Source organism: Camellia sinensis, chromosome 4 (assembly GCF_055761805.1).
Source record: "Camellia sinensis isolate YWXY chromosome 4, ASM5576180v1, whole genome shotgun sequence".
Taxonomy (NCBI): domain Eukaryota; kingdom Viridiplantae; phylum Streptophyta; class Magnoliopsida; order Ericales; family Theaceae; genus Camellia; species Camellia sinensis.
Window position 1 is genome coordinate 144509871 of NC_138964.1, and position 27091 is coordinate 144536961.

The 27091-nt window shown below is 36.1% G+C and overlaps 2 protein-coding genes across 2 annotated transcripts; both read right to left on the minus strand.

Moving 5' to 3' along the window:
• On the minus strand, positions 1-27091 carry LOC114259774 (tryptophan aminotransferase-related protein 2). Its single transcript, XM_028199804.2, has 5 exons — positions 26595-27091; positions 5387-5690; positions 2995-3299; positions 1198-1511; positions 1-754 (listed from the first exon to the last, which is right to left on the minus strand). The coding sequence occupies exons 1-5, from the start codon at positions 26891-26893 to the stop codon at positions 570-572; spliced, it is 1407 nt and encodes a 468-aa protein (XP_028055605.2). The 5' UTR covers positions 26894-27091; the 3' UTR covers positions 1-569.
• On the minus strand, positions 15958-19725 carry LOC145823453 (uncharacterized). Its single transcript, XM_082922978.1, has 2 exons — positions 16920-19725; positions 15958-16826 (listed from the first exon to the last, which is right to left on the minus strand). Exon 1 carries the CDS (start codon positions 18007-18009, stop codon positions 17017-17019), a length of 993 nt encoding a protein of 330 aa, XP_082779104.1. The 5' UTR covers positions 18010-19725; the 3' UTR covers positions 15958-16826; positions 16920-17016.

Genomic DNA, 27091 nt, shown 5'->3' on the forward strand with positions numbered 1-27091 from the left:
CATTGGATAAGAAAACATATAAATGTAGGTTTACAACTATACTTATTTTCTTTTCCAATCTTACCCTCCATCAATGTTTCTTCACAATATTTATTTTATCAAAATTTCTTCATAAACGTGGTTTTGAAAAAAATTATAAATAAATAAATAAAAGTAAAATAAAAATACAAAATACAAAGGTCATGTTTGGTTTGCTTTTTAATTCTTTTATAAAAAATATAAACTAACTTGATAAAACAAATATCAAAAAATATTTTTAAATTTTTAAAAATTATTTTTAGCCTTCTAAAATATAAAATTATACAAAAATAATAAGTGTTTTAATTTTTGGTCAAGGGTAAAGGAGTCTCTTTATTTTTTTCCCCAGGTCCTGATATATAATTCCACCTCTACCTTATTATTAATAATTCTATAAATTTATTGAATTAATTATACATTATATTTATAATCTTGAAATAAAATTTTAAAACAAATAAAAAATTATTAAGCACACGAATTAATAATCTCAACCAACTGTCCTAATCCTATAAATCAAACATGCCCGGAAAGAGTTACACGAGAGATAAGAGTCAAGATTGGATTGTTGACAACCTGTGAGTGAAGAGGTGGAATATTTGATCACGTGGCAACATGCTAATTCTAACATACTTTGGGGTATCCCCAAAGTGCTTCCCTCCCCTACTCAATATCCTCCATCTCCTAAGCAAGCTTTCACAGTCCTCCATTTCCCCTTCACATTTCAACCATGCAAATGCTACACCCCCAACAAAAAAAAAAACAAAAAAACAAAAAAATTAATTAATTAAATTAAATTATGAATGAAATTTTTACTCAAATTAAAATAAAATTTAAGTAAAAGCTTCATTTGCTATCACTCTAATGACAAATTATAATTTTTATTCATTCTTTTTAGAATAAATTACACTTTTTACCTCAATAATTTGATAAATTTCACTTTGATTCTTATCTTTTAAATTTAAACAATTTAGTCCCTATGCTATAAGTCACTCCGCTCAAATTAGTGATTAAAATTAACGACTTTGAAACACTTGTCAGACTCTGTTTTGTCAACAAAGAAAAGAAAAGAAAAGAAAAAAAAAGGCCTGTAAGATTTAAATCAAATTTGAAGAAACTTACTACTCGATTCGACTCGACTCATTTAGTTAATTTTATTCTCAATAAAACGTAAAAAATTACCTGGTTGAGATTGAAAACTATGAGCACTGAATTTGCAAAAACCACAAGGGAACTCAGGTAAACTGAACAGTTGACTCTTCTCCACAACTGCTCTGAGTTGGTTCCACCTCTTAGCCATGAGATTGTGGCTATACTCGAAGAAGGTGGCTTGACCTTCTTCAGGGCTACCAACACCACCACGGTCACAGCTATCAGCCACCGCCTGCAAGATCTTGGCCGCCCGGAGCTGTGAATCTTTGGAGACACCTATGGTGTTGAGCTCTATGAATTTTGTCATTTTTTTTGCTACTTCTTTATCTTTAACAAGAGCCCAACTGAGAAAAAAGATGTACACAAAAAAGTTTTCATAAATGTTCAGTAATTTGTGTTTTCTTTCTGTTTAAAATAGTCAATGAGATTGATGAAAGGCACAAAAAGTTGCAACATGAATTACAATGTTACGATACAACCTAAAATCTCACAAAGTGCTTGATATGGGCATGAACCATGACAAACAAGGGTGTCCAATGGTATCGGATTTTCCCAGAAAATATAAAATAAATATAAAATTATACTACTTGCTTATTTTATGTGTAAAATAATATTGACCCACTTTGTTAATTAATTAATAGACAAAGAATCACCACTTAATGCGTGTTATAGTATTTCATTAGCCGAGAATAATATATAGACAATACACATGATACTCCTTACTATTCAATAATTTTTCAATTTGGAAAGACCTTTCAATTTTGTTTCCTTCTTTTCTTTGTTTTTTCCCCTCTGTTTTACTCCTTCGATGTACTGCGGTAACGGCCCATACAATTCCATAACCCCCAAAAATAAATAAAAAAGCGTAGAACTAATTAGCTACTGGTCAGAGCTCCAACTATGTTCTTAATTTACATAACAAAAAATAAAGGGTAAATTATATCGGTAATTAATTCTTATGTTTAGTTTTTGTGTCATTTTGATTTATATAATTTCAATGGGGTTGATTTTGATAATAAATTTATAACTTTGTCTTACTTTAGTCTAATTGATGATAATTGTTGGCATGTGCAAATAAATTATATGTATCATGCTTTTAAGAAAAAAATTATAAACTTATTCAAGTAAGTGAGTTAATTTCAATCAATTCAATAATTATTTTTTACTGAAACCCCTAATGGCGTTATCAATTGAATAAAATTAGCACAAAATCTAAAATTAAGGATAAAAAATGAGTCAATTAATAGCGTATGGACCAAAATGACACAAAAGGTAAAATATACGGACTATTATTGGTGTAATTTGCCTCCAAAAAGATATTTCTTTTTTTAATCTTTAAAGGACAAGGATTCCCTTGCATCCATAATCTGGACCGAAGGTTTGGCCCATCGCAGGTTATGTTTCGATAATCCAAACGTTCATTTTGTCGGGCACATGTATTTTATCCAAAAAAAATTAAGTAGATCCGATAATTGTAATATATTCAATTTATTGCATTTGTCACAAAAAAATTGAAAGACAATTGTGTTTTTAAAATTAAAAATCATCTATTTTTTTGTGACAAATGCAATAAATTGAATAAGTTACAATTATTAAATCGAACCAATTTTTTTTGTGTTGGTGAAATATATGGAATGCTCAATAAAATAAATAATTTAGATTATCGAAATAAAATCCGTAATGAGTTCCACATGCGCAAATAGCGCCGTCCAATCCACATTGTGTAAAGCTGCCTCAATTTTTAAATTCCTACCACATCTAGGATCCAAACGTAACTTAAAAGTAGAACCATGAGAAATGAGATTCAACAGATGATGAGCAGCTTACCCGATCCGAGTTCCGGCATGGCCGGTGCTTTTGGAGACGGTGAACAGCATGAGATCATGATCCGCCGGAGAAGTGATTGGAGTGTATTGGGGCCAGTAGTAAGCCAGATCATGAACCAGAATTCCGTTAATTCGGTTGACCACGGCTCGTCTGGTGGAACCATCAGGGTTGTTTGGGGAGGTTACAATCTCAATGTAAGGCCTCCTGTTGTTGTTGTTGTCGTCGTCGTCTTTGCTGAATCTATGTGCATCACCACCCCATTTGTATAGCCCAGATTTGAGGAAGTCAGTCATCAATGGATAAGACTACAAAAAATAATCAGCAATTGAATTGATCAACTCAATGTTGAACAGAGACCCTAATGCAAGAAAACTAAATGAAGGTCACAAACAATTGCATGTCATGAGTTTGTTTTTGTTTTTTTTCCGTTTTGATAATTCAAATATTTTATTTTATAATTTTTTTTTTATATATATAAAATTAGGTCAATTCAAAAATAATTTTTAAATTTGAAAACAAAACAATGTTGGGATTCTCTTCATTTGGGAATTCCGATAAAAGCAACAGATTCACCATGAGGTCCTGTTTGTTTTGAGGTGTAATGGATGAGAATGGATTAGGATGGAGGTGGGGTTATTTAGTATTGTGTTTGTTTGTAGAGTTGGGGAAGGGATTAGAATGGATGAAAGGATTAAAATGGAGGTTGGAAGGGGGATTGAGATGGAGAAGGCGGAGGTGGTATTAGAAAAATAATGAGGACATTAGAAATTTTTTTATTATTTTTATTTTTTACATATTGGGAATTTTTTTTTAAACATTAATGTTTAATTTTGTATATTTTTTTATTTGTTTTATTATTTTATATAAAAATAATTTAATAATTCCTATACTAACAACTGTCATCAAAACAAACACAATTTCACTAACATTCCCCTCACTAACAATTCCCTCACTACTAATCCCCTCACTATGAATCCTCTCTATTCTATCTTTGAAAACAAACGGGGCGTGAGACCCATCTTGATAATCTAAACCCTTCATGTTAGACCATCTCCAACGGTGAACCAAACCCAGCATCAGATTTAAATTTTGATGAAAAACCCACTTTTTCACGCTCCAACGGTTTCACCAAATCGATATCAAATCCAGAATTCAGCAAAAATGGTACCAAACTGAGTGCAGGCGAAGCATTTCAGCAAATCACTGTTCCTAACCGTTGGGATGAGACGAACAGGTCGACCATCCGGTTGACCAACCGGTTGACCAACCGGTTAACCAACCGGTCACCCCGGAGAAAGTTCAGACCGTTCACAAAAAGGTTCAAACCAGTCCAAAAAAAAAAAAAAAAAATATTTTGCCTAGGTGGTCGACCACCCGGTCGACCGGCCGATTGACCACCCGGTCGACCACCAAAAGTTCAAAAAGTTCCAAAAAAAAAGGTTCAAACGGGTAAAAAAAAAAAAAAAAAAAAAATTTTTTGCCATTACCGGTTGACCGGCCGGTCGACCGGCCGGTCAACCAACCGGTTGCCCAGCGCAAATTTGATGAAACGGATTTGATGTTGAACCGTTGGAGCGCGAAGTATCAAATTAAGGAAATGACTCATTTTTTACACAGATTTGGTGAAATATTTGGTACACCGTTGGAGATGCTCTTATATGACTTTTAAGCAAAATATTCATATAAAAAATCACATTAATTGACAAATTAAAGTCACATGATCTTGTTTTCAAAAAATAAAATATATGTTCTCAAAATATACTTTCATTCATTTTTCTATTGATCAATTTAATTTTTTATATGAATAATATGTTTTAAAAATTTTATAAAAATAAATAATTTCAATCATTAAGATAGTTCCTTGATATGCCCAACAAAACTAAAGACTACCCTCCCTCCAGTTGGGAGATAAAATCCCAATCCTGACCCAAAAAAAAAAAACCTTAGTATACCATTTTTTAAAAAATCTTCCACTCTTTCCAATAGTAAATCAACCCCTTGGATTACTATCAAGAAAAAAAAAAACCACTATTTACATTTTAATATTGGGCAATCTAATTCAAAATTTTCACCTTATTGAACACATTTAGCATTACACTTTTAAACTCATAAATTTACTCACAATAATATAACAAAAGAGTTAGACGTTACATAATTGGATAAAAAATTGACAACTATTATACTATCATTTTGGTCAGATTGTGAATTTTTTTTGCAAATCTCAAAACATTTTTCTTTTTTCACAGGATCACTATAACTAACTCTATTGAATTTGCGGCCACAAAACTCACCCGTTACACTTGTTTGACTCTATACTTTAATTCCACACTTAAATATAAACGTTATCAAACAAGTTGACACATGGACTTGAAGAACTTGAATTTAGACTCACCGAGTAATAAGGGGCAGCTGACACAACGCTCATGGGCTCGGAGCCATTGGGTGGGCAGAGTGCATACAATGCAGCCTGAAAGAGTTGGGTTGAACCAGTTCCAACCACGATGTGTCGGTCTTGGGTGACCGCATTTCCCACCAGTTTGTGCAATCTAAGAACTGAGTCTGCAAATGATGGCTCCAAAAACCAGCAGAGGTTTGTGAGATCAGAAAAATAGCTTATGGATTGCCACCCTGAAATCACCAGTGTGGTTTTCTCACCCATCTCCTTCCAATACCTCTCATACATTGTTGGATCTCCCCTGCATTGAATTTGCATATTGAATTAAGAACAATTTCATTATGTTGGATTGGTTTTTATATAGGATAACTCTATTTTTACAAAATTTTTGTAAAGAAAACAGTATGGGCATGTTTGTTTTGAGGGATAAGAGGGTGAGATTGAACGATTAGTCCCACCGGACTAATAGTCCATTGTTTGTTTGAAAAATTTTGCTCCGAACTAATAGTTAGTCCCACAAACATGGACTATCCTATCCCATAGGAGGTGTGGGATAGAAACCATGGTATTGATATCCCATGAGATTATTTTGTGAAATGTCCATTTTACCCCATGCTATTACTTAGTGAACAATTAGAAAAGAGTAAAATAGTCTTTTGAACATTTATAAATTATTTTTTTAGTGTTGTTAATTTAAAATTATATATTAAATAAAAAATTTAAATTATAAATTATAAATTAAATTTAATTAAAAATAATAAATTATAAATTATGGCCTTATAAATTAAATTTTTTTAGTGTTGTTGAAAATTTAATTTATATATTAAATAATTTATTTTTTATTGTCGTTATTTAAAATTATATATTAAATAAAAATATAAAATATAAAATATAAATTTAATTTAATTGAAGATAATAAATTAAAAATTGTGGCCTTATAAATTAAATTTTTTTAGTGTTGTTAAATTATAAATTATAGATTATAAAGGTAAAATAGTCTTTTAAACATTTATCTTTATCCAGTCCGTCTAACCAAACATTGAATTTACTAAAAATAGTCCAATCCAGATATCTAATCCCATGACTAAACAAACATAGGATACAAATTCAATCCAATCAAATAGTCTCGGGACAATTTATCCCGAGACTAACACTCCGATGAATTACAATCTCTCCTTATCCAGTCCGTCCAAACAAACACACCCATATAAGAATAATGTGATATTGTCGTTTTTGTAAATAGAAGTTATTTTTATGGGTATTTTGTCTTGAAGTAGAAAGATTAGAGAAAATGGTCAAAAAAAATTGATCTCTTTAAGACCGACCAAAATTTCAACTTTAAATTGATTCCTCATAACGTACATTGAACTCACTAAAATATTTATTTAAATATTTCTATATTTTTATATTAAGAAGAGAAACATTTATAGAGCAGTCTCCAAAATTTCTCTTCATTTATTCTCGATACGAAATTTATTGATTTTTATAAAAACCCTTAAAGCTTCCCATGAATTTGTAGTTTACACTAAATCCAAAAATTAATAAAATCAACAAAACTGAAGGGTTCAATTTGATACTAATAGCTTCGACTAAACCGAACTGTTTACCTCTTAGTTCAGAGAGCTTCCATTTACACAGCAAACCGAATTCATTACATCAATTTTCTTTTTCTTTTTTTATCAACAAAAATCAATTGTTAATAATTAGATGAACTCTCAACCTTTTGCAAACAACTATTTGGTGCTACTTCCATGTCACTAGGCCACAAGGTCATGGGCCATTACATCCATTTTATAATGTGAAAAGCTTCTCTCCAGTTAGGAAAATCAATTGAAATGTGTTGTTGGCCCTTTATGGGGCCATCATGAAGCCTGTATTGATGATTCAAATCGTTCAATGTTTACGACTCATCGAGTAAGTTACTTTTGTAAAAAATTATATTAATCGGATATCAAGTCATTTGATCACATTGTGTTTGTGTCAACAATTTATTTTTAAAATTATATTTATCGTTAACACAAATGTGATTTAATCAAATGACTATCGATATCCAATCAACATCATTTTTTACAGAAATAAAAATACTTGACGAATCTTACACATTTGAGTTGTTTGTATCATTGATGCAGGCTCCGTGGTGAGCCTATAGAAACCTAACAACATCCTCTAGTACAATATGAACTGAGGAAAAACCATCTCCTTTTCTAATTACACTCGTTGAAAAATTTGAAAATCACATCTTCTCTCTTAACACCTTCTATAACTCCAAACACATCACCGTCCCTAAGTGACTATCCTCTCTTTACATCCTTTGACATTTCAAATCTTAACTCTCAAAAGTTTATATCAAAGCCACACTATTATAAAAATTTTATTTAATTTTTTTTATTTATATATCATTTCTCATAAATCGAATATGAGTAATGCTTCTCAAACCAAATCACTCAACCGACATATCAATAGACTACCAAAAATTATTAAATAATTTCAAAACATTATATAATATTATTTACGAAATATTTCTTATTAATGAAAAATTATAATACACACTAAATAAATTATTTTTTATTTTTTAACTACCTAATAAAAATGAGTCAATATACTTCGCTGGTAAAAAAAAATTTACAGCATAATTGATTTAAATTATCATATAAATAATGTAAGATAATATTTTAAAATTATTAAATAATTACTAATAAAATAATCCAATGACAAATGATAGTGTGTGGGCTTTTGAACCATACATGTCAGCTTCGGCTATTTACTCCGCATGTCTCATTTTTATAGATTGGTCCACGGTCTAAAGAGTAGTGTCCTCATTCCGTATGAAAATAACAACAATAATAGTAAAATAATAATTGTTAAAACTATCTTGAAAAAAAATTATTCATATCACAATCATTCTATGGCTTGTATATTATTTTGGGTTAAAAAAGGGATAAAATTTTATGATACATTTTTAATAAAAAATAAACATAAACATAAAGTTGGCAAGGTAGGTATGGAATGTAGGACTTCGGGTCCTAGAATATGAAGAGATATAGTCTGTAATAGTGTTATTATTTTACGAACTTTTATAATTAGTAGATAATTATAATTAATAGTATTATAATAAATGAAAATTTTAAAATCATAAAAGGAACAATCACCATCTCTTACTCTCTCTTTAAATCCATCTGTGGAGATATATTTTTTGGGTCCCAACACGTGGTCAAGGTGACGCCGACGTGTCAGTCGAGGTGTCACGTGTCCAGAACATAACGCCGAAATGATCTTGGCAAGGCTGAGGTTATCTCCGAAAATATCGGAATCCGAAATAAGTGGATAAGGGATAAGAGTCCTAGAATGATGAAAGACTTTAGCATGGATAAGGACAACACTCTTAGGGAGTTTATCTTTATCTATTAGAGAGTCCAGGATAAACACTGAGCAAGAGTCCATTGAAGCTAGGTTTCTAGTGGGACAAGGATTGAGTTAACTATAAAAGAGAGGCACCCCCGATGGGTCTAAGGTACGCAATTTATATTAAGTACAGTGAGTCTTGCACTATTGATTATCTTTGAGAGATATACTGACTTGATCGTCGGAATGCCGTCGGGTGGACGAACCACCGCCGGAATCTTCTCTTTCTGTTGCAGGTCAGCCAGGTGTCATCTATTCTGCCAGTTCTCTCCAGTTGAATACTGAGTTGGGCAGTGTGATCGAAAAATCACTCACACAATTTGGCGCCGTCTGTGGGAAAGAAAGAAGAATAGATGGCCAGTAACGGACAGAAGGAAAAGATTGGGAACGACACTCTTGCTGAGAGTGGGAGACCTATTGACCTTGATATCGAAGGAGACGAATGCAACGTAGAAACTCGTGACCAGAATCACAGCAAGAAAGACGTTGGCTAGGATGGCGACATACCAAAACAGCCAGATCAAAATAGGTACTACCATGAGGATAACCTCCAGGTATGGAAGGACAGATGACTGCGGGGGACGAAGAGGTAAAAGAGATGGCAAACAAATTGGCAGACCTGCAATCGGTCGTCAATTTTATGATGCAAAACAATGTCATGCAGCCATCATACCCGTTGCAGGACACGCCGATTCCAGTGGCCAATACCTAGAAGGGAGGGCAGAAGACAATCCCAATAGCTCCTCAGCACGCCAGAAGCGAAAAACACTCTCATCGGCCTTCTAGGGAGGTCGAGCGAGGAGAGTCGAAGAGAGAAGAGTTGCGGAGGACGCACCACACTAAGGAGGCAGACCCCAAAGAACATCGGCATGTTCAGAGACAGGCACTCTGCTTCGACACAACTCACGGAGAAAGATCGAAAAGAAACCACCATGAAGCTGAGAGTAGTATGCCGAAAAGACTGAAGTCAGGAGACAGCCGAGCTCCTGAACGGAGCAAAGAAGACTTGAGAGATTACCTCAAGAGGAAACAGCAGAATGCCGACGCCAAGGTAAATTTTCCTGAAAAGCCGAAAACACCATTCTCGGTAGAGCTAGACAAATTTGAGGCACCAAAGAGATTCAGTATGCCGAGGTTCCAAATTTACGATGGTAAGTTGGACCCCAACTTCCACGTTAGATTATACTTGAACTCGATGGCATTATACAGTGGGAATGAGCCGTTGCTCTGCAAAGTGTTCCCCTCATCTTTTGGGGAGATTGCGTCAGATTGGTTCCATAAATTACCGAAGGGAAGCGTGAAGACTATGGCCTGACTGAGATGTTTGTAGCCAAGTTCGTGACAAACAAGCTGCAGCCATTAAGGGTGGACGCATTAATGGCTCTGAAGATCAATAAGGAAGAAGGCCTTAGGGCCTATGCAAAAAGGTACTATGAGGTGTTCAACCGAATACTAGAGTATAATCAAGAGGTGGCGGTCGTATCTTTCAAGAACGGCCTAAAAAACAACTACCCACTATGAAAATCTTTGGCAAAGACATTGCCAAAAAGCATGAAAGAGCTCCTGGTGAGGATCGAGAAGTACGCCAGAGCCGAAGAAGATACATCGAGGACCATGTAGGCAAAGCAAGAAAAAAAAAACGGCTCGCCGAAGCGAGGCCGAGGTAACAACGGATCCAGCAAGCAGGAGATAGAACTGAGGGCTGCATAGGCAGTGACAACCGTGTTTCGAATCCCAATTCACAAAGTCCTGGATCAAATTCGGAATCAACCATATTTCAGAACACCAGCAAGGGCACCAGGAGAATTCATGGGAAGGAACCTTGACAGGCATTGTGCTTACCACAATGAAAACGGGCATATGACTAAAGGTTGTAGTGAAAACACACTTGGAAGACCTGGTGAGGCAAGGCCATCTAAGAGACCTTGTCGATGAGGCCAGAACAAGGGAAGAACAGGCAAGATTGCCTCAGGCGACAACAACTTCACCTCCCCTAGCACAGCAACCTCAAGCAGGAGGACCTCGGGTGATTAATGTAATTCACTCGAAGGTTAGTGAAAAAGAGATCAGGGGGGAAACCCAGAGAGTGAAGCACTTGCAGCATGTCTACTAAGTCGGGGAGAAGAGACATCGGGCAAAGGATTGCCAAGGACCAGTAGTGTCCTTTTCTGAAGCCGACCTTGAAATGGTGCAGCACCCGCATAATGATGCCTTGGTAGTATCCCTCCAGGTTGGGGAATGCCAAGTAAAGCGCATCTTGATTGACCAAGGCAGCTCTTGTGACATCATGTACGTCCGATGTTACAAGGAGCTTGGACTTCACCTAGACGATATGAAGCAATCCAATAGCCCAATGGTCGGGTTCAATGGAACGCCGACATGGCCACTAGGAACAACTAGCTTGGAGGTGCAGGCAGGCACCAGGAAGATAGCAACAGAGTTCACCGTGATTGACACACCCTCCCCTTACAACATCATTTGGGAAGGCCATGGTTGCATGCAATGAGGGTTGTTCCCTCAACTTTGCATCAACTATTGCGATTCCCAACAGAGTATGGGATCGAGGAGGTTAGAGGAGATCAGCTGCAGGCAAAGAATTGCTCCATGGCAGCAATGAAATCCACCTGTAGCGTTCGAAAACTAGAGAAGGCAGAAATTGAAGACGAGGATGTGGAGGTCCTAGAGGGTGTCGGCAAGGAGCCGGCCGAAAAGAGTGAAGAAACACTGAAAAAAATCTTCGTCCAAGAGGGGAATGAAGAACGATTCTTTCTTCTCGGCTCGAGCTTAGCCGAAGAGGAAGAAAGAGAGATGAAAGCTTTCTTGAGAGTAAATATTGAGGTGTTTGCTTGGACGCCTTATGAGATGCCTGGCATTGACCCCGAGGTCATTTGTCATAAACTGAATGTTGATAGGTCGGCAAAACCAGTAATCCAATGAGCAAGAAGACCGACGTTGATACACGTCGAAGTAGTGGAAGAAGAAATAGACAGACTTTTAGAGGCCAGGGCCATTCGAGAGGTAAATTACCCAACATGGCTATCAAACACAGTGGTAGTGAAGAAGAAAAATGGTAAATGGAAAGTCTGCCTGGACTTTACCAGCCTGAACAAAGCATGTCCCAAAGACAGTTTTCCTCCACCCAAGATTGATCAGCTAGTAGACGCCACTTCGGGGCATGGAAGAATGAGCTTCCTGGATGCCTACAGGGGATACCATCAGATAGCCATGTATCCCCCAGATAAGGAGAAGACTGTATTTATCACCCCAAAAGGTCTGTACTGCTACAGAGTGATGCTTTTGGGTTGAAAAACGCAGGAGCCACTTACCAAAGATTGGTAACCAAGATGTTCAAACACCTGATTGGCAGAACGGTGGAAGTTTACATCGATGACATGGTCGTGAAGACTAAGGAACCTAAAGGTCATCTGGCCAACCTTACAGCAGTCTTTGACATCCTTAAAACATATCGGCTCGGACTCAATGCAGCAAAGTGTGCATTTGGAGTGGGATCTAGTAAGTTTTTGGGATACCTGGTGACTAGAAGGGGCATTGAGGCCAGCCCAGATCAGATTAAGGCCATCTTAGAATTGCAGAGCCCGACGTTGGCAAAACAAGTACAGATGTTGACTGGAAGGGCCACAGCCCTGAATAGGTTCATAAGTAAAAGCTCAGACAAGTGCAAACCTTTCTTCAACTTGGTGAAAAAAGCCGCAGATTTTTTATGGATAGAAGAATGCGAGGCCGCCCTGACTGACCTGAAGAAGTATTTGACTACAGCTCCAGTTCTTTCAAATCCAGAACCTGGGGAGAAGTTGTTTTTGTACTTAGAAGTCTCAGAACACGCGATAAGCGCAGTGGTAATCCGAGAAGAAAAAGGGAAACAAAGGGCTGTTTACTATGTAAGCAAAACCCTGGCCGATGCAGAAACAAGGTATCTACCCTCAGAAAAATTGGCACTAGCTTTAGTAATGGCTTCAAAGAAACTGAACCATTACTTTAAGGCCCATAAAATTGTGGTGCTAACAAAGTACCCCTTGAAGTCTTTGCTACAACAAGGAGACCTGACAGGAAGAATAGCCAAATGGGCAGTAGCCTTGGGACAATATGACTTGGAGTACAGACCCAAGACAGCAATCAAAGGCCAAGTGTTGGCCGACTTCGTGGGCGAGTTCACACCAGAATCCATCGCACATCGGGCTCCATTGAGCCGAGGTGAACGATGTCCAAGCAAGCAAAGAGAAGCCTAGCCAAATGCAATAGAACAAAGGAAAAAGAAAAAACTCAGACCCTGCAGCATTTACATTGGCGACTCCTTTCGACTGTTTGTTGATGGGAGCTCAAACTGACAAGGAGTGAGGGCAGGAGTAGTACTGGTATCTCCAGATGGAGAAGTAATGGAACAGTCCATTCGATTAGGGTTTAAGGCCTCAAACAATGAAGCAGAATATGAAGCATTGATTACAGGACTAAAGCTGGCGGTAGCAGCAGAAGCAGATGAGATAATGGTTTTCTGTGACTCCCAGCTCATAGTCAACCAGACAACGGGCAAGTTTGCAGCCCGAGATGGAAGGATGTCAGCCTATGCAAAGGAAGTCAACAGGTTAGTAGCTTTATTTCAGAATTGCTAACTACATCAGGTTAGCCGAGATGATAATAGTCACGCGGATGCATTAGCCAATCTGGCCAGTGCAATACAACCTGGAAAAGAAAGGACGATAATGGTCGAATACTTGTCGGGCCCGAGCATCGAACCGCTGACCACAGAGTGTGAAGTAATGTGTGTGGACATGGGACCAAGCTGGATGGATGCAATTGTTGCATTCCTAAAAGAAGAAAAGCTGCCAAATGACCACAAAGAGGCACACAAGGTCAGATTGAAGTCGGCGAGATTCAGTCTGATAGCAGAAGGACATCTCTATAGAAGATCTTTTACTAGACCCCTTCTAAGGTGTGTACACCCGTCACAAGTTGAAGATTTTCTATATGAAATACATGAAGGAATCTGTGGAAGCCACACCGGGGGCAGATCACTAGCCCATAGGGCCATTACCCAGGAGTATTGATGGCCCTACATGCAAAAGGACGCAGAAGCCTATGTCAAGAAGTGTGAAAAATGCCAAAAGTTTGCACCACTGATACACCAGCCAGCAGCAGACCTTAACCTAGTATCTAGTCCTTGGTCGTTTGCCCAATGGGACGTGGATTTCGTCGGGCAACTGCCCCAAGCAACTGGACAAAGGAAGTACCTGCTGGTAGTAACAGATTACTTCACTAAGTGGATAGAAGCTGAGCCCCTAGCCCAGATCCGAGATGTAGATGTGAAGAATTTCATTTGGAAAAATATCATCACAAGATTTGGGATTCCAAGAGCAATAGTTGCCGACAATGGAACACAATTTGACAGTAACCTAATCAAGAGCTTCTGCGCAAAGTTCAAGATCAAGAACTACTTTTCAACCCCAAGTTTTCCTCAGAGCAATGGACAAGCAGAAGCATCCAACAAATTTTTCTTGGATGGAATAAAGAAGAGGCTGCAGGCAGCCAAGGGAAAGTGGGTGGATGAACTACCAAGTGTGTTTTGGGCATATCGGACTACGCCGAGAAGATCAACAGGGGAATCCCCTTTTGCCATGGCCTATGGCATAGAGGCTGTCATTCCGCTGGAGGTCAGCATTTCTGGGATCAGAACCCAAGGAGTAGAGAATGAGACTAATGATGTACTCTTAGCCCGAGATCTGGACCTACTAGAAGAAAGAAGTGAGAAAGCTGTAATTCAGCTCGCAGCCTACTAGCAACAGCTTGCCAGAGCTTATAATAAAAGAGTCAATCCAAGGGAGTTCCAAGTCGGCGACCTTGTCCTGAGAAAAGTCGTTGGCAACAAGAAGGATCCCAGGGAGGGCAAGCTTGGCCCAAACTAAGAAGGACCCTACAGAATCACTTCGGTATTGGGCAACGGGGCATATCAGCTAGAAGATAGTGAGGGCAAAAAGTTGCCAAGACCCTGGAATACTTGTAATCTAAAGTTTTTCTATCATTAGATCGTCCTTGTTATTTGTCGATGTAATGAATAAAATTTTCACAGAATTCTTCTATATTTATGATTGATGAAGATACATAACGTTATTTCGGAATACGTGCATAATGAGACTCCAAGTGGAACTTAGGTTCATATTAGGGGGCAGAGAGAAGATATGATGTTTAACACTTGTTGAAACTTGAGAAAAGTTTACAAGTTAAAGTTAAACCGATATGATGTTTAACACTTGTTGAAACTTGAGAAAAATTTACAAGTTGAAGTTAAACCGAAATGATATTTTACACTTGTTGAAACTTGAGAAAAGTTTACAAGTTAAAACCGAAATGATGTTTAACACTCGTTGAAACTTGAGAAAAGTTTACAAGTTAAAGTTAAACCGAAATGATATTTTACACTTGTTAAAACTTGAGAAAAGTTTACAAATTAAAACCGAAATGATACTTTACACTTGTTGAAACTTGAGAAAAGTTTACAAGTTGAAGTTAAACCGATATGATGTTTAACACTTGTTGAAACTTGAGAAAAGTTTACAAGTTAAAGTTAAACCGAAATGATGTTTTACACTTGTTGAAACTTGAGAAAAATTTACAAGTTGAAACCGAAATGATGTTTAACACTTGTTGAAACTTGAGAAAAGTTTATAAGTTGAAGTTAAACCGAAATGATGTTTTATACTTGTTGAAACTTGAGAAAAGTTTACAAGTTAAAACCAAAATTATGTTTTACATTTGTTGAAACTAGAGAAAAGTTTACAAGTTAAAACCGAAATGATGTTTAACACTTGTTGAAACTTGAGAAAAGTTTACAAGTTAAAACCAAAATTATGTTTTACATTTGTTGAAACTAGAGAAAAGTTTACAAGTTAAAACCGAAATGATGTTTAACACATGTTGAAACTTGAGAAAAGTTTACAAGTTGAAGTCAAACCAAGATGATGATACTTGAGAAAAATTTACAAGTTAAAGTTAAACGAAGTCTGTATGACCAAGGTGTGTTATCCCGAGAAGATTGCATAAAGATTGTAGCGTATACTAAAGATATATTTTAAGTATGAAATCATACAAGAGTAATACAGAGAAGGCACACATACAAGCATTCAGAAAAGAGAGTTATATTAAAAGAGCTGACATATCGGCCAAAGCCTACAATTGTTCCAGAAAGAAAAGTACAAAGCACAAAAGAAAGAGAAAAACATAAAATCAAGAGTCTTCAGCGGCAGGTTGGGTTTGGACCTCGGATGACTGCTGAGAAGACATCTCGGCAACCTTCTCGGCCGCAAGTTTAGCATCAATTTCTTGAAGGGTCTCATCTATGCTCTTGTCGGCAGGAGGCGCGTCCGATGACGCCTTCTCTAGAGTGGCATCCTTGGGGACTTCCTCATCCTCCTCATCCTGAGTCAAGTCCAGGACTTGCTCATTTTGAGTAGGTGACTTGGCCCCAGCAGCTTCCTTGGGCTTCCTCACCAAAACCTCCTCCTCGGACTTAGAGTCGTCATCGGCTAGTTGGATTGGAGTTGGGGGGCACGGCAGCAGAATGATGTCGGCATTCCTGAGAGGGGAGTCCTCGGGGACATCAAGCCTTTTCAGCAAGGTCATCCAGCCAAGGGTGAAACCTCTGTTGCATGCCTGCTTCACCTACTTTTCGTAGTCCGTCGTGATGTCGGCCACCCCCTCGTTGTAGCCCTTTTCATTGGCTGTCTTGACCTCGGATTCTTTGGTGGCCAGAGTGTCTTGCAGTTCTTTTTGGGCCTGGGCCATTTTCTCCTCGACATCCTTCTTTTCGGCCTCATGCACCTTTTTGATGGCCTCATCAGAGTCCACCTTTTCTTCGGCGTCGTTTTGGGCCTTGATGGCAGCCTCGGCCTGGTCCTAACTTTTTCATTTTTGATTGCAAACTTTTGTTGGTCTTTTGAAGACTGGAAACCTCCCTCTTCATTTCGGCTAGCTTCTCCCGGTTCTCAAAAGATTGTATTGAGAAAGAATGGGCATGCTGGATGGCCTGAAAGTAAAACAAAATAGAAATTGTTAGAGAAAATTGCAAGTATGAACTGAACAAGAAAAAAAGAAAAAGTCGCCAGACAAAGACACTTACTTGAACGGAGTGTTGAAGCGTCAGAGTGTAGTTCTCATACTCGCTTAACTCATCATTCGGTTAAGATCGCCGGGGAGAAGCAGAGCGGTACTGAGGGCTATACCGACATTGATGTCATCAGCACTATCGTTGGCCATAACTGGCTTATCTTCCAGAGTGATGTTGGGGGCCCAGGGGGCATCATGTTTTTTGGACCCCGAGATAGTTGCAGAGAATGACCCTTTGATTTCGGAGAATCGGATGGTTGGGCCTCGGCACGCCTCTTCTCCGCGGTAGACTGGGACTTGTCACTTCCAGCCAGTTTTGAGATCGGCAACGCGTCCTCAGTGTCAACCTGAGTCACCTTCGCCTTTGGTTGTGCCTTTTTTATTCTTTTCGGTTTAACAGGGGGCTGAGATTGTGCTAGTGGAGCGTCAATGGATGATGGGATGCTGGCCAATAGATCTTTGGCAACTGCTTTTTGGCGGCCCATTTTCGCAACAAATACTGTTCGTCGCCGACGTTGACGCTGGGATATCGGGATCAGGTATGGAGCCGAGGTTGACGGCTGCTCAGCAGGATCAGAGGTTGATCCTTGATCTGTCCGAGATGTGGACTCGCCTTGTGGTGTTGTGGCAGAAGGTGGAGAAAGGCTTTTTTTTTTCTTTTTTGGGACGTCGGGAAGAGCAGACTTATAAGTGGGGATAAAGTTGAGAAGCAGAGGGGCTTTCCGCTTGAGAACTGGCAGATCCAAAAATCTCCTCAAGTCTTTGCTGGGAAAGAAAGACTGACGAAAACCCTTTGGTGGCTGAGGAAGAGCTGCAAGCAAAACCGACGTTAGAAGCAGATAAAATATTAAAGACTTTGAAATTTTTGAAAAACAAATAAGTGTGGACGCAGGGCTCTTACCATTGCCCTCTACAAAAACGGTTCGAGGAAGAGGATAAAGATGGAGGTCCTCATCTGGAGCAAACTCCCAGTTCCCCGAGATAATAAAGTAGTCATCTCTAGCTCCTTTGTTGGAGTCTAGGAGGTCGGCTACGATTTTGTACTCTGTAGATCTTGGCTTGAGGTAGTAAACATAGCCCGTATCCCTTTTGAGGTCACACATGGTGTAGCAGTACTGGATGTCGGCTAAAGTAATCCTAGCGTTTCTCGTTTGGCTAAGGCTATGATACCGTTAATAACACGGTAGGAGTTAATGGCAAGTTGTATTGGGTTCAACTTATAATAATGGATTACCTCGCGGAAAATGATGTTGAGTGGAAGCCGAAATCCGCACTCAATAAAGGTTATAACAGGAAAGAGTATGGACTCAGTAGTGAGCATAATGGAGTCATCATCCCCAGCCAACTTCAGATGGACGTTGGCAGGGATGTCAAACTCACGCCTAAAGTGATCTAATTTGCTCGGGGTATGTACTCTGTGTTTTCACATACCCATGATATTGGCTTAAACTGAAAAGGGTATCTCGGCTAAAAGGTTGGATTTCAAAAAGGGTATCTCTAAAAGGTTTTTATGGACCTCGGCTAAAGCTGGAAGATACACAGAATGTGTGGGAATAGTTTCAATTTTTCCTAAAAAATCGAGGGTTCTACAAGCAAATCCCAAACCTAGATCTATGAAAGCAAGGATTGAAGATGAGAATCTGGAAAAACATGGCAAACAGAAACAAGAATACGATTCAGATTTAAGAACAAAGATGGACTATCAAGAACATCGCAAGTACAAAGGGAATGAAGTCAAGAACAGTGGCAAAACTGCAAAAAAGTTGTGAACAGTGTGTATACTCAAGACATGGGCAAAAAAAAAGGTTGTGGAATAAACGTATTCAGATACAAGATTCATCAATTAAAAACTTGAGTAAAACAGCAATGGCAACTAATAATGAAGAAGAATTTCTTAAAAAACAACAGGAAATAAGAACCAAGGGAAATTGTGGCTTACCAGAAAGAAGGAAGCCGGGATGAGATTTGCCGATGTCTGACGACAGTTGCAGAGGCGGAAGATCGGTGGAAGCCACACCGGAGGTGGTAAACGGAGCAAGTTATAGAGCTCAGAAAGCTTGAGCAATGGCGGATTTGAGGAAGAAAGCTAGAAAGAGAAAGAGTTAGAAGATAGAAGTGAAACGACAAAATGAGGGAAAAAAGTTTTTGTTAAAACTTGAAGCGGTGGCAAACGAAATTAATGCGCCTAAAACAACGTGAACGTCAGACGGCGCACGCATGCGCGAGACGATTTAGAAGCGCGTTACAAACACGATCCAGAAAGGAGAAGGCACGTGGTTATGATAGTTGAGTTGTTACGCATGACAGCTCATGAGCGTGAAGAAGTTCTTGAAAATCTTGATCTTTAAGAAGACATGTCGGCCTATGATGATGATCTCGGCTTACGCCGATGTACTAGCAGGAAGTACCGATATAGGTTCCATCACCTCAGGATGCCGAGGTAATAGAACCTAGGGGGCAGTTGTGGGGATATATTTTCTGGGTCCCAACACGTGGCCAAGGTGACGCCGACGTGTCAGCCGAGGTGCCACGTGTCCAGGACATAACACCGAAATGATCTTGGCAAGGCCGAGGTTATCTCCGAAAATATCAGAATCCGAGATAAGTGGATAAGGGACAAGAGTCCTAGAATGATGAAGGACTTTAGCATGGATAAGGATAACACTCTTAGGGAGTTTATCTTTATCTATTAGAGAGTCTAGGATAAACACTGAGCAAGAGTCCATTTAGAGCTGCAAACGAACCGAGCTCGAGTTCGGCTCGCTAAGGCTCGTTCGAACTCGACTCGATTAATAAACGAGCTGAGCTCGAGCTTACTATTGTTCGACTCGAATAGGCTCGCGAGCTCAAAAATATAAATATTAATTTATATTTTTATATTTTAAATATATATATTATATATTTTATATATATATATATTATAATAAAATATTTTTAATTATATTATATATTATATATAATATAATATAATATATATTATCCATATCAAAAACTTTGAACTTTTTATTTTTTATTTTTATAATATTTTATGTTTCATATATATATATATATATATATTATATTGTATGTTTAATATATTTTATGTTCAATATATTTATATATTATATTGTCCTCAGAATTTGGCTGCCACTACCGTTGCCAACAGCTCCATTTATAAGCAGTGAACCTTAGCATGCTTCTTCCTTTGAGCGATGTGGGACTTTTGGTGCACTTGACAAAACGACGCCGTTTGATAAGTAATGTTTCAAACAATTGGGAGTCCCACATCGTTTACATATGTATTTCAAAGACAAACAAATCTCTATTTAAGTGTAGTAGCTGCTAGCCTTTGTGGTTTCACTTGGCTAACGAGCTATAACGAGCCGAGCCCGAGTTACATAAATTTTAGGCGAGCCGAGCTCGAGCTCACATATTTAGGCTCGTTTCGAGCTCGAGCCGAGCTCGAACATAGTGAAACTCGGCTTGGCTCGGCTCGATTACAACCCTAAGTTCATTGAAGCTAGGCTTCTAGTGGGACAATGATTGAGTTAACTATAAAAGAGAAGCACCTCCGATGGGTCTAAGGTACACAATTTATATTAAGTACAGTGAGTCTTGCACTATTGATTATCTTTGAGAGATATACTGACTTGATCATCGGAGTGCCTCCGGGTGGACGAACCACCGCCAGAATCTTCTCTTTCTGTTGCAGAGGTGTCATCTATTATGTCAGTTCTCTCCAGCTGAATACTGAGTTGGGCAGTATGATCGAAAAATCACTCACACACCATCATTAGCGAGGATATCATCTATAATATGAGAGACATTTAGAACATTTTAGACATTAAAGTAAACACTGAATAATACGGACCAACTTAACTTCCTTTTTTTTTTTTTTGAACTAGAAAAAAGGGATGTTCCGTAAGGTATCATAGCATACGTAGACCTTGGCTCCGGAATAACCGATGGCTAATCATATTTAATTCAACTCAAAAGAAGAGACTAATCAACAGGGCAAGAGAGGGATACACCAATTCCCAACACAAGAGGCCCAGTCACAAGCGAAGTACAATCCAATCAGTTTTAACTGTTTAAAAAAAATTGACCGATAATCACGCCTTTCAAAAATCAAACATTGCACACCTGTGTAAAAAGGAAGATACATTTCCACTCTACCACTACATCCAGTGGTCGTACCAACTTAACTAGAAATGACAAATATATTCTTATCATGTAATTGCAAGGTGTTTGTACACTCCTAATAGCAACACAACACAACACAACAACTTTGGTAATTCATATTTATCTATAAAAAATTTGGATTTGGAAATCCTAGATCTTCAAAAGCACAGCAGGCTGTTGTGCTCCTTTGTGGAGCATTGTCCTGAACTTTTTTCAATAATTTGAACTATTCATATTGTACTCATACAAAAAATAAATTGATTGGATATCTACAGCCCTATCACAAAAGCATATTTGTTTTTATAAAAATTAACGATTAACATAATTTTAATAAATTTTTAAAAATAATTAAATCCTAACCATGAAGTTACAAATATCTAATTAATATTTTGACAAATCCTATAATATAAACTGTTCAAATTATAAAAGACATTCAAAATCACCTTCCACAACTGACACAACACAGCAGCACACATCAGGACCACCAGGTCCATAAAAACTTTGGTAATTCAGAACCTGAACCACAAAATAAACTACAGGAATCATAACAGCAAAGTACTGGAACACGCAAACCCCTAGCGCATACGGATTCTCTACAGTACCACTAGTACCCGTTAATAATAGAGTCAGCACTCCCAGGTCCAAAAAACTTCGGTAATTCAAAGCCTGAACCACTGTCTATTTACAAAAAAAAAAAAAAAAAAGTGCAATGATACGTTTTTTAATTTTGTAATTTTAATATAACTCTAATAATGTGATAGAAAATAAATTAAATTAAATTAAAATTAAAACATCACATTATAATAAAATCTATTATCATTAAAACTCATTAAAATTCCTTCATTACACTCCAGTTATTTTTCTTTACGAAACTGCAGGAATCATAACACCAAAGTACTAGAGCACGCAAACCCCTAGCGGATATGGTTTCTCAACAGTACCACTAGTACCAGTTAATAATAGAGTCAACCAGTCAAAAATATTAAACATACCCTTCAATTATCGTCACACTGTATACCTCTTATAAATAAAAATAAAAAATAAAAAATAATTTGGGATAATTTTAGTTTTTTAAATCATAATTTTAAAAAATATTATAACTAAATATAGTATAAGATATAACTAAAAAATTCATAAGTTATAATTAAAATAATATTATAACTAAATAAAAAAATTACACAAAATAAACATACATATTATTAGCTGTATATATCTATATTACTATATTGTGCACCATACCATATTGTGTTTTACCATGTTATCATATTGTGCATTACTTATCATATTTTGCATTACTATATTAGGTTCTCATTCTCCTATATAAAAGAGTCTTATATTAACTCATATTTATTCATTGAAATATACAAAGTTATATTCGGTCTCTTTCTCATAGCTTCTCTCTCTCAGTTGCTCTTTATTCTCATAACACATATAATACACCATTTTTAAAGGGATTCTCTCAATTCTCATAACACATATAGGGTGTGTTTGATTGGGAGATTAGGAGGGGGGACTATCCACTATTTGAATTGTAATCCAAATAGTGCACCTTATCCGTCGTTTGATTTTTTTTTAGTCCGGCGGACTCCATGTCCGGCCGGACTCCATGTCCCCCATATGGGGGATTATCCTGTCCTGGGGGGAGGTGGGACAGAAAGTGGGGGACTAATCACTGTTTGGATTATATGCGAAAATGACCATTTTGACCCTCTACTATTTAATTATGTATTATATTTAATAAAATTCAATAAAATTTAAATGTCTCAATTTAAAAATAAAATAATTTTATTTAACTTTTTATTAATGTTTTATTTATTTAATTTTTTAAAATAATTTTTTATAGATATTTTATTGATGTTTTATTTTAAAATTTTGTTTATGTTTTATTTAATTTCATTGTTTAAATTTAATAGATGTTTTAATAGATGTTTTATTTAAACAATTAAATGTTTAATTTCAACAATAAATAATTTCATTTATTTAAATTATGTTTTATTTAAACATTTAAACATTTGTACATCAACATGTTTATTAAATTATTTCAACATCTGTACATCAACATGTATATTTATTTAACATCTATTAAATTATGTTTTAATACGTCAACATTTGATTACATCTACATTTGTTAATTGTTAATTACATCAACATTTGTTAATTGTTTAAACATAATCTATACATCAACATTTATTTAATTGTTAATTGTTAATTGTTTAAACATAATCTGTACATCAAAATAATTTTAATGTTAATTGTTTAAATAAAAATTTAAACATTTAACCATTAGTATGTTTAATTTCAACAATAAATTTTTATTTGTTTAAATAAAAATAATCTATACCAGTCAAATTTTTTTATCAATATTAGTATGTTTAAATATCTTTAAACAAAATTTAATCATTAGTATGTTTAATGTTTACTAAAAATAATTAAAATATTAAAGATATGTTTAATATTGCTATTACATAGTAAACAATTGAAAAAGGGTAAAATAGTCTTTTGTTCATTTATCCTATCCAGTCCGTCCAACCAAACGTTGGATTCACTGAAAATAGTCATATCCAGACATCTAATCCCATGAAAAAACAAACACAGGATACATATCCAATCCGACCAAATAGTCCAGGGGATTCACAGTCCCAGGATTCAAGTCCGATGGATTCTAATCCCCCCTTTTCCAGTCCGTCCAATCAAACACACCCATACGGTCGGTTTGGGAAGATGGTTTGTGGCTAAAATAGTCACAAAAGGCAAAATAGACTATTTTAGTCACAACAAACAAAATATCACATCTAACCCATATTCATTACACTCTTCTCTCACAAAAAAAGTCAAAAAAGTCAAAAAATCAAAAAATCATTCCCAAATCAAACTTTTTAACCTAGGCTAAAATAGTCAAAAAAGTAAAAAAACCAAAAAATCAACCCACTTCCCAAACCAACCCATAATACATCATTTTTAAAGGGAATATATGTTAGAATTTCCTTCCAAGGATTTGTAGAAAATTATTTGAGTCATGTTGATAAAATTAAAAATAATTATACATATTTTTATGATGTATTAAAGTGTAAATTTGGCCCGGCCCGGCCCACTCAGGCCTGTGTCCGGCCTCGCAGGCTCCTGTCAAAACTCGGACCGGCCCACGGGCCAAAAAATTAAGCCCAGACCCAAAGGGTATTCGGGCTGATAGGCCTAGGTTCAGGCTTGAACAGGGCTTAAACAATTTTTTATATTTTTTTCACTAAAATTTTTTTATCCCACCAAAAATGACACTGAGCCTCAAGTCAAGTTTTGAGCGGGTCTTGAGGGGCCCATGGGTCGGGCTAGGCTTCAAAATAATTACCCAGGCCAAAGCCTAGGCTTCAAAATAATGACCCAGGCCCAAGCCTTGGCCTAACCGGGCCTAATCAGGCCAGGCCCACCCCGAGTCACGGGCAAATTTCGGACCGTCTACAAGCCGCAGACTATTTTTACATTCCTATAAAAATCCTATAATAAGTAATATATAATTATTTTAAATTTATTATTGTTTATGTGAGTGTTGTTGGAACACTTAACAAAATTCGTAAAATGTTTTTTGGGCTACCCTATTAACATTTCTATTTATTAAATCCGAACACATTTATAATACTCACAAATAACATCACTCTAATAAAATAGGCGTAATGACGTGAGCAAAATGAGTAATTATTTACTTAAAAAATAAAAGGGTAAATTATATTGGCACCCTTTGAGGTTTGGTCCTATTACTATCCACTCCCTGACGTTTTGGAAATTACATTCTCACCCCTGTAGTTAATAATTTTATTTCACAAACCCCCCTATTTATATAAAAGATAAGAACTCCTAGTAAAAAAATAGACGAAATTACATTAAAAAAAAAATAAATAAAGGACAAGGGAAAAAATTAGAAAGTAAAACATAGTAAAAAAAGAGAGAATGCATGAGTTCAATATTTTCATTCCGTCTAACTAATTACAATGACAAGAAGATTAGTGTAATTTTTCAAACGTTAAAGAGTAAATTGTATTAAACTCAAACTTCAGAGGTGTAAGTGTAAATTACCCAAAAATAAAAATTGAGTAACTTGGAACATCATCCCTTCAAGTTGAAAAAAAGTATAGTTGTAGCGATGGAGTGGACCTCATACCATTGGTTACTTAAAACTGTACTCAAAATTAAATTTGATAATTTTTTTTTATTATTATATTCCAACGATTTCTTTAAATACGTATTAAATTTAGAATTTTATTCTTATTTTATCAAACTAAAGATTAATGTGTCTTTCATCAAATCACTATTTATTGTCATTAGATTTTCACCATCGTATGTCTCCCAAATAACCATCTCAAGACAAAAATTTATAAAATATTTACAGTGGCCGATTGACTGGCCAGACATCTGTCTAGTCGACCCCTCGAATGACCATCTGAAGGTAAAAATTTATAAAAAATTTACACTGACCGATCGTCCATCCGATCGACTGGTGTTCTAATAAAACTTCAAAAACCTCTTTTAAAACACTTAATATTAAATAAACCTCTTATTCAAATTTAATGAAAAATTTAATAGACCGTTAAATATGCTCGCTCTACATTCCCTTAGGTGATATGAGTCATGGGGATATTTATTTTGCACTATTAAAGGGTTGTTTGGAATGACTTAAATAAGTGTATTTTTTGTCTTTTTATGAAAAGATGTGTAAAAAAGTAAAGAGATGATGTGATGAAAAAAAGATAAAAAGATAAATTATATTGGAGTTGCCAAACTTGGCCTAAATAATTTTTTAAACGAAGGCGTCTTTGTAAAAGTTAAATAGGGTAAATAAGTATAAAAAAATTAAAATAAATTAATAAAATAAAATATTATATTTAAATTATAATTATTTATTTTTTTTCTTACAATTATCGTATCCAATCTTAAAAAGTCAATTTTTTTTTTTTTTAAACGAATCTAATTTAATCAAGTTAAATTAGCCAAAAAAATCAAAATCAGGCCAAATTAATTCGAGAGTTGGTGATAAATTTCAAATCAAATTCTAATTCTCTTTGTTTTCTAGATAGAACAAAGATCTCAGTTTCATTTTATAAAATTATATTATATTATTAAAATTTAAAATTAACTGTCTATAATTATCATAATATTATACATCCAAAATATTCCTTTATTATTTTATATTTCCAAATATATTAAAAAATTGAAATAATTTTTTTACAACTATTAATCATGCAATGCAATAAAAATCTTTAGTGAAATTGAAACAATCCGTTCAAAATCTTCACTCACTCGAGTAAACTGGGAGGTCTGATTTTCAAAATCTATTTAAATTTTTTTTTTAGAAAATAAATACTAAAAAGATAAATTCAAGAAAAATTAAATTATAGAAAATAAATACTGGGAGGTCTGTTTTTTTATTTTATTTTTTTCCAAAATTAATTTTTAATTAATTTTTTAAAAATTAAAAAATAGACATTATAAACTTTTTTTTTTATTTTAATTCTTAAAAACAACAGAGTTTTTCACTTACTGTTCGAGATTGATGACGCTTTCTCCAGCATCTTCAAATTCCGTACGAGCAGTCGAAGAAGTTGATGACGACGACACATGATTCCTCTCGCTAACGTGCACCACTTTCAGGGAAGAATCCGCCATGGAAGCGCCTCTGTTTTCCTGCTTCTTCTCCAAACACAACCCAGAAAAGCTCTGTTCTGATCTCCTCCAACTCTCACCCACATACCCAATCCTCAAAATCAGCCCAACATTCAAAGCCAAAGACACCATCAAAACATTCCTCAATGACAAAACTCTCCTCTCATCCATCTTCATAGTACAGAGTTTAACCAGAATTTTAAAGAAACAAATGGACGGAGGTGGGTGAGCGGCGGAGAAGAACAAGTCAGAGGTGTTTTAGACGTGGTGGGGATGTGTGTCAGATTCTGGCGAAAAACAAATGAAACAAAGGATGAAAGACAACAGTGAAAGAATCCCAGGAAAGTGACGGAATCATAAAATCAATTTTTCTGT

Coding starts and splice junctions, on each gene's coding strand:
- LOC145823453 (XM_082922978.1), bottom strand. CDS start 18,009: ATGTGTGACCTCAAAAGGGATACGGGCTATGTTTACTACCTCAAGCCA.
- LOC114259774 (XM_028199804.2), bottom strand. CDS start 26,893: ATGAAGATGGATGAGAGGAGAGTTTTGTCATTGAGGAATGTTTTGATG. Junction 3,300..5,386: donor CAGCTGCCCCTTATTACTCG/GTGAGTCTAAAT, acceptor TATTTTTTGTAG/TCTTATCCATTGATGACTGA. Junction 755..1,197: donor TAGTTTTCAATCTCAACCAG/GTAATTTTTTAC, acceptor TTGGGGGTGTAG/CATTTGCATGGTTGAAATGT.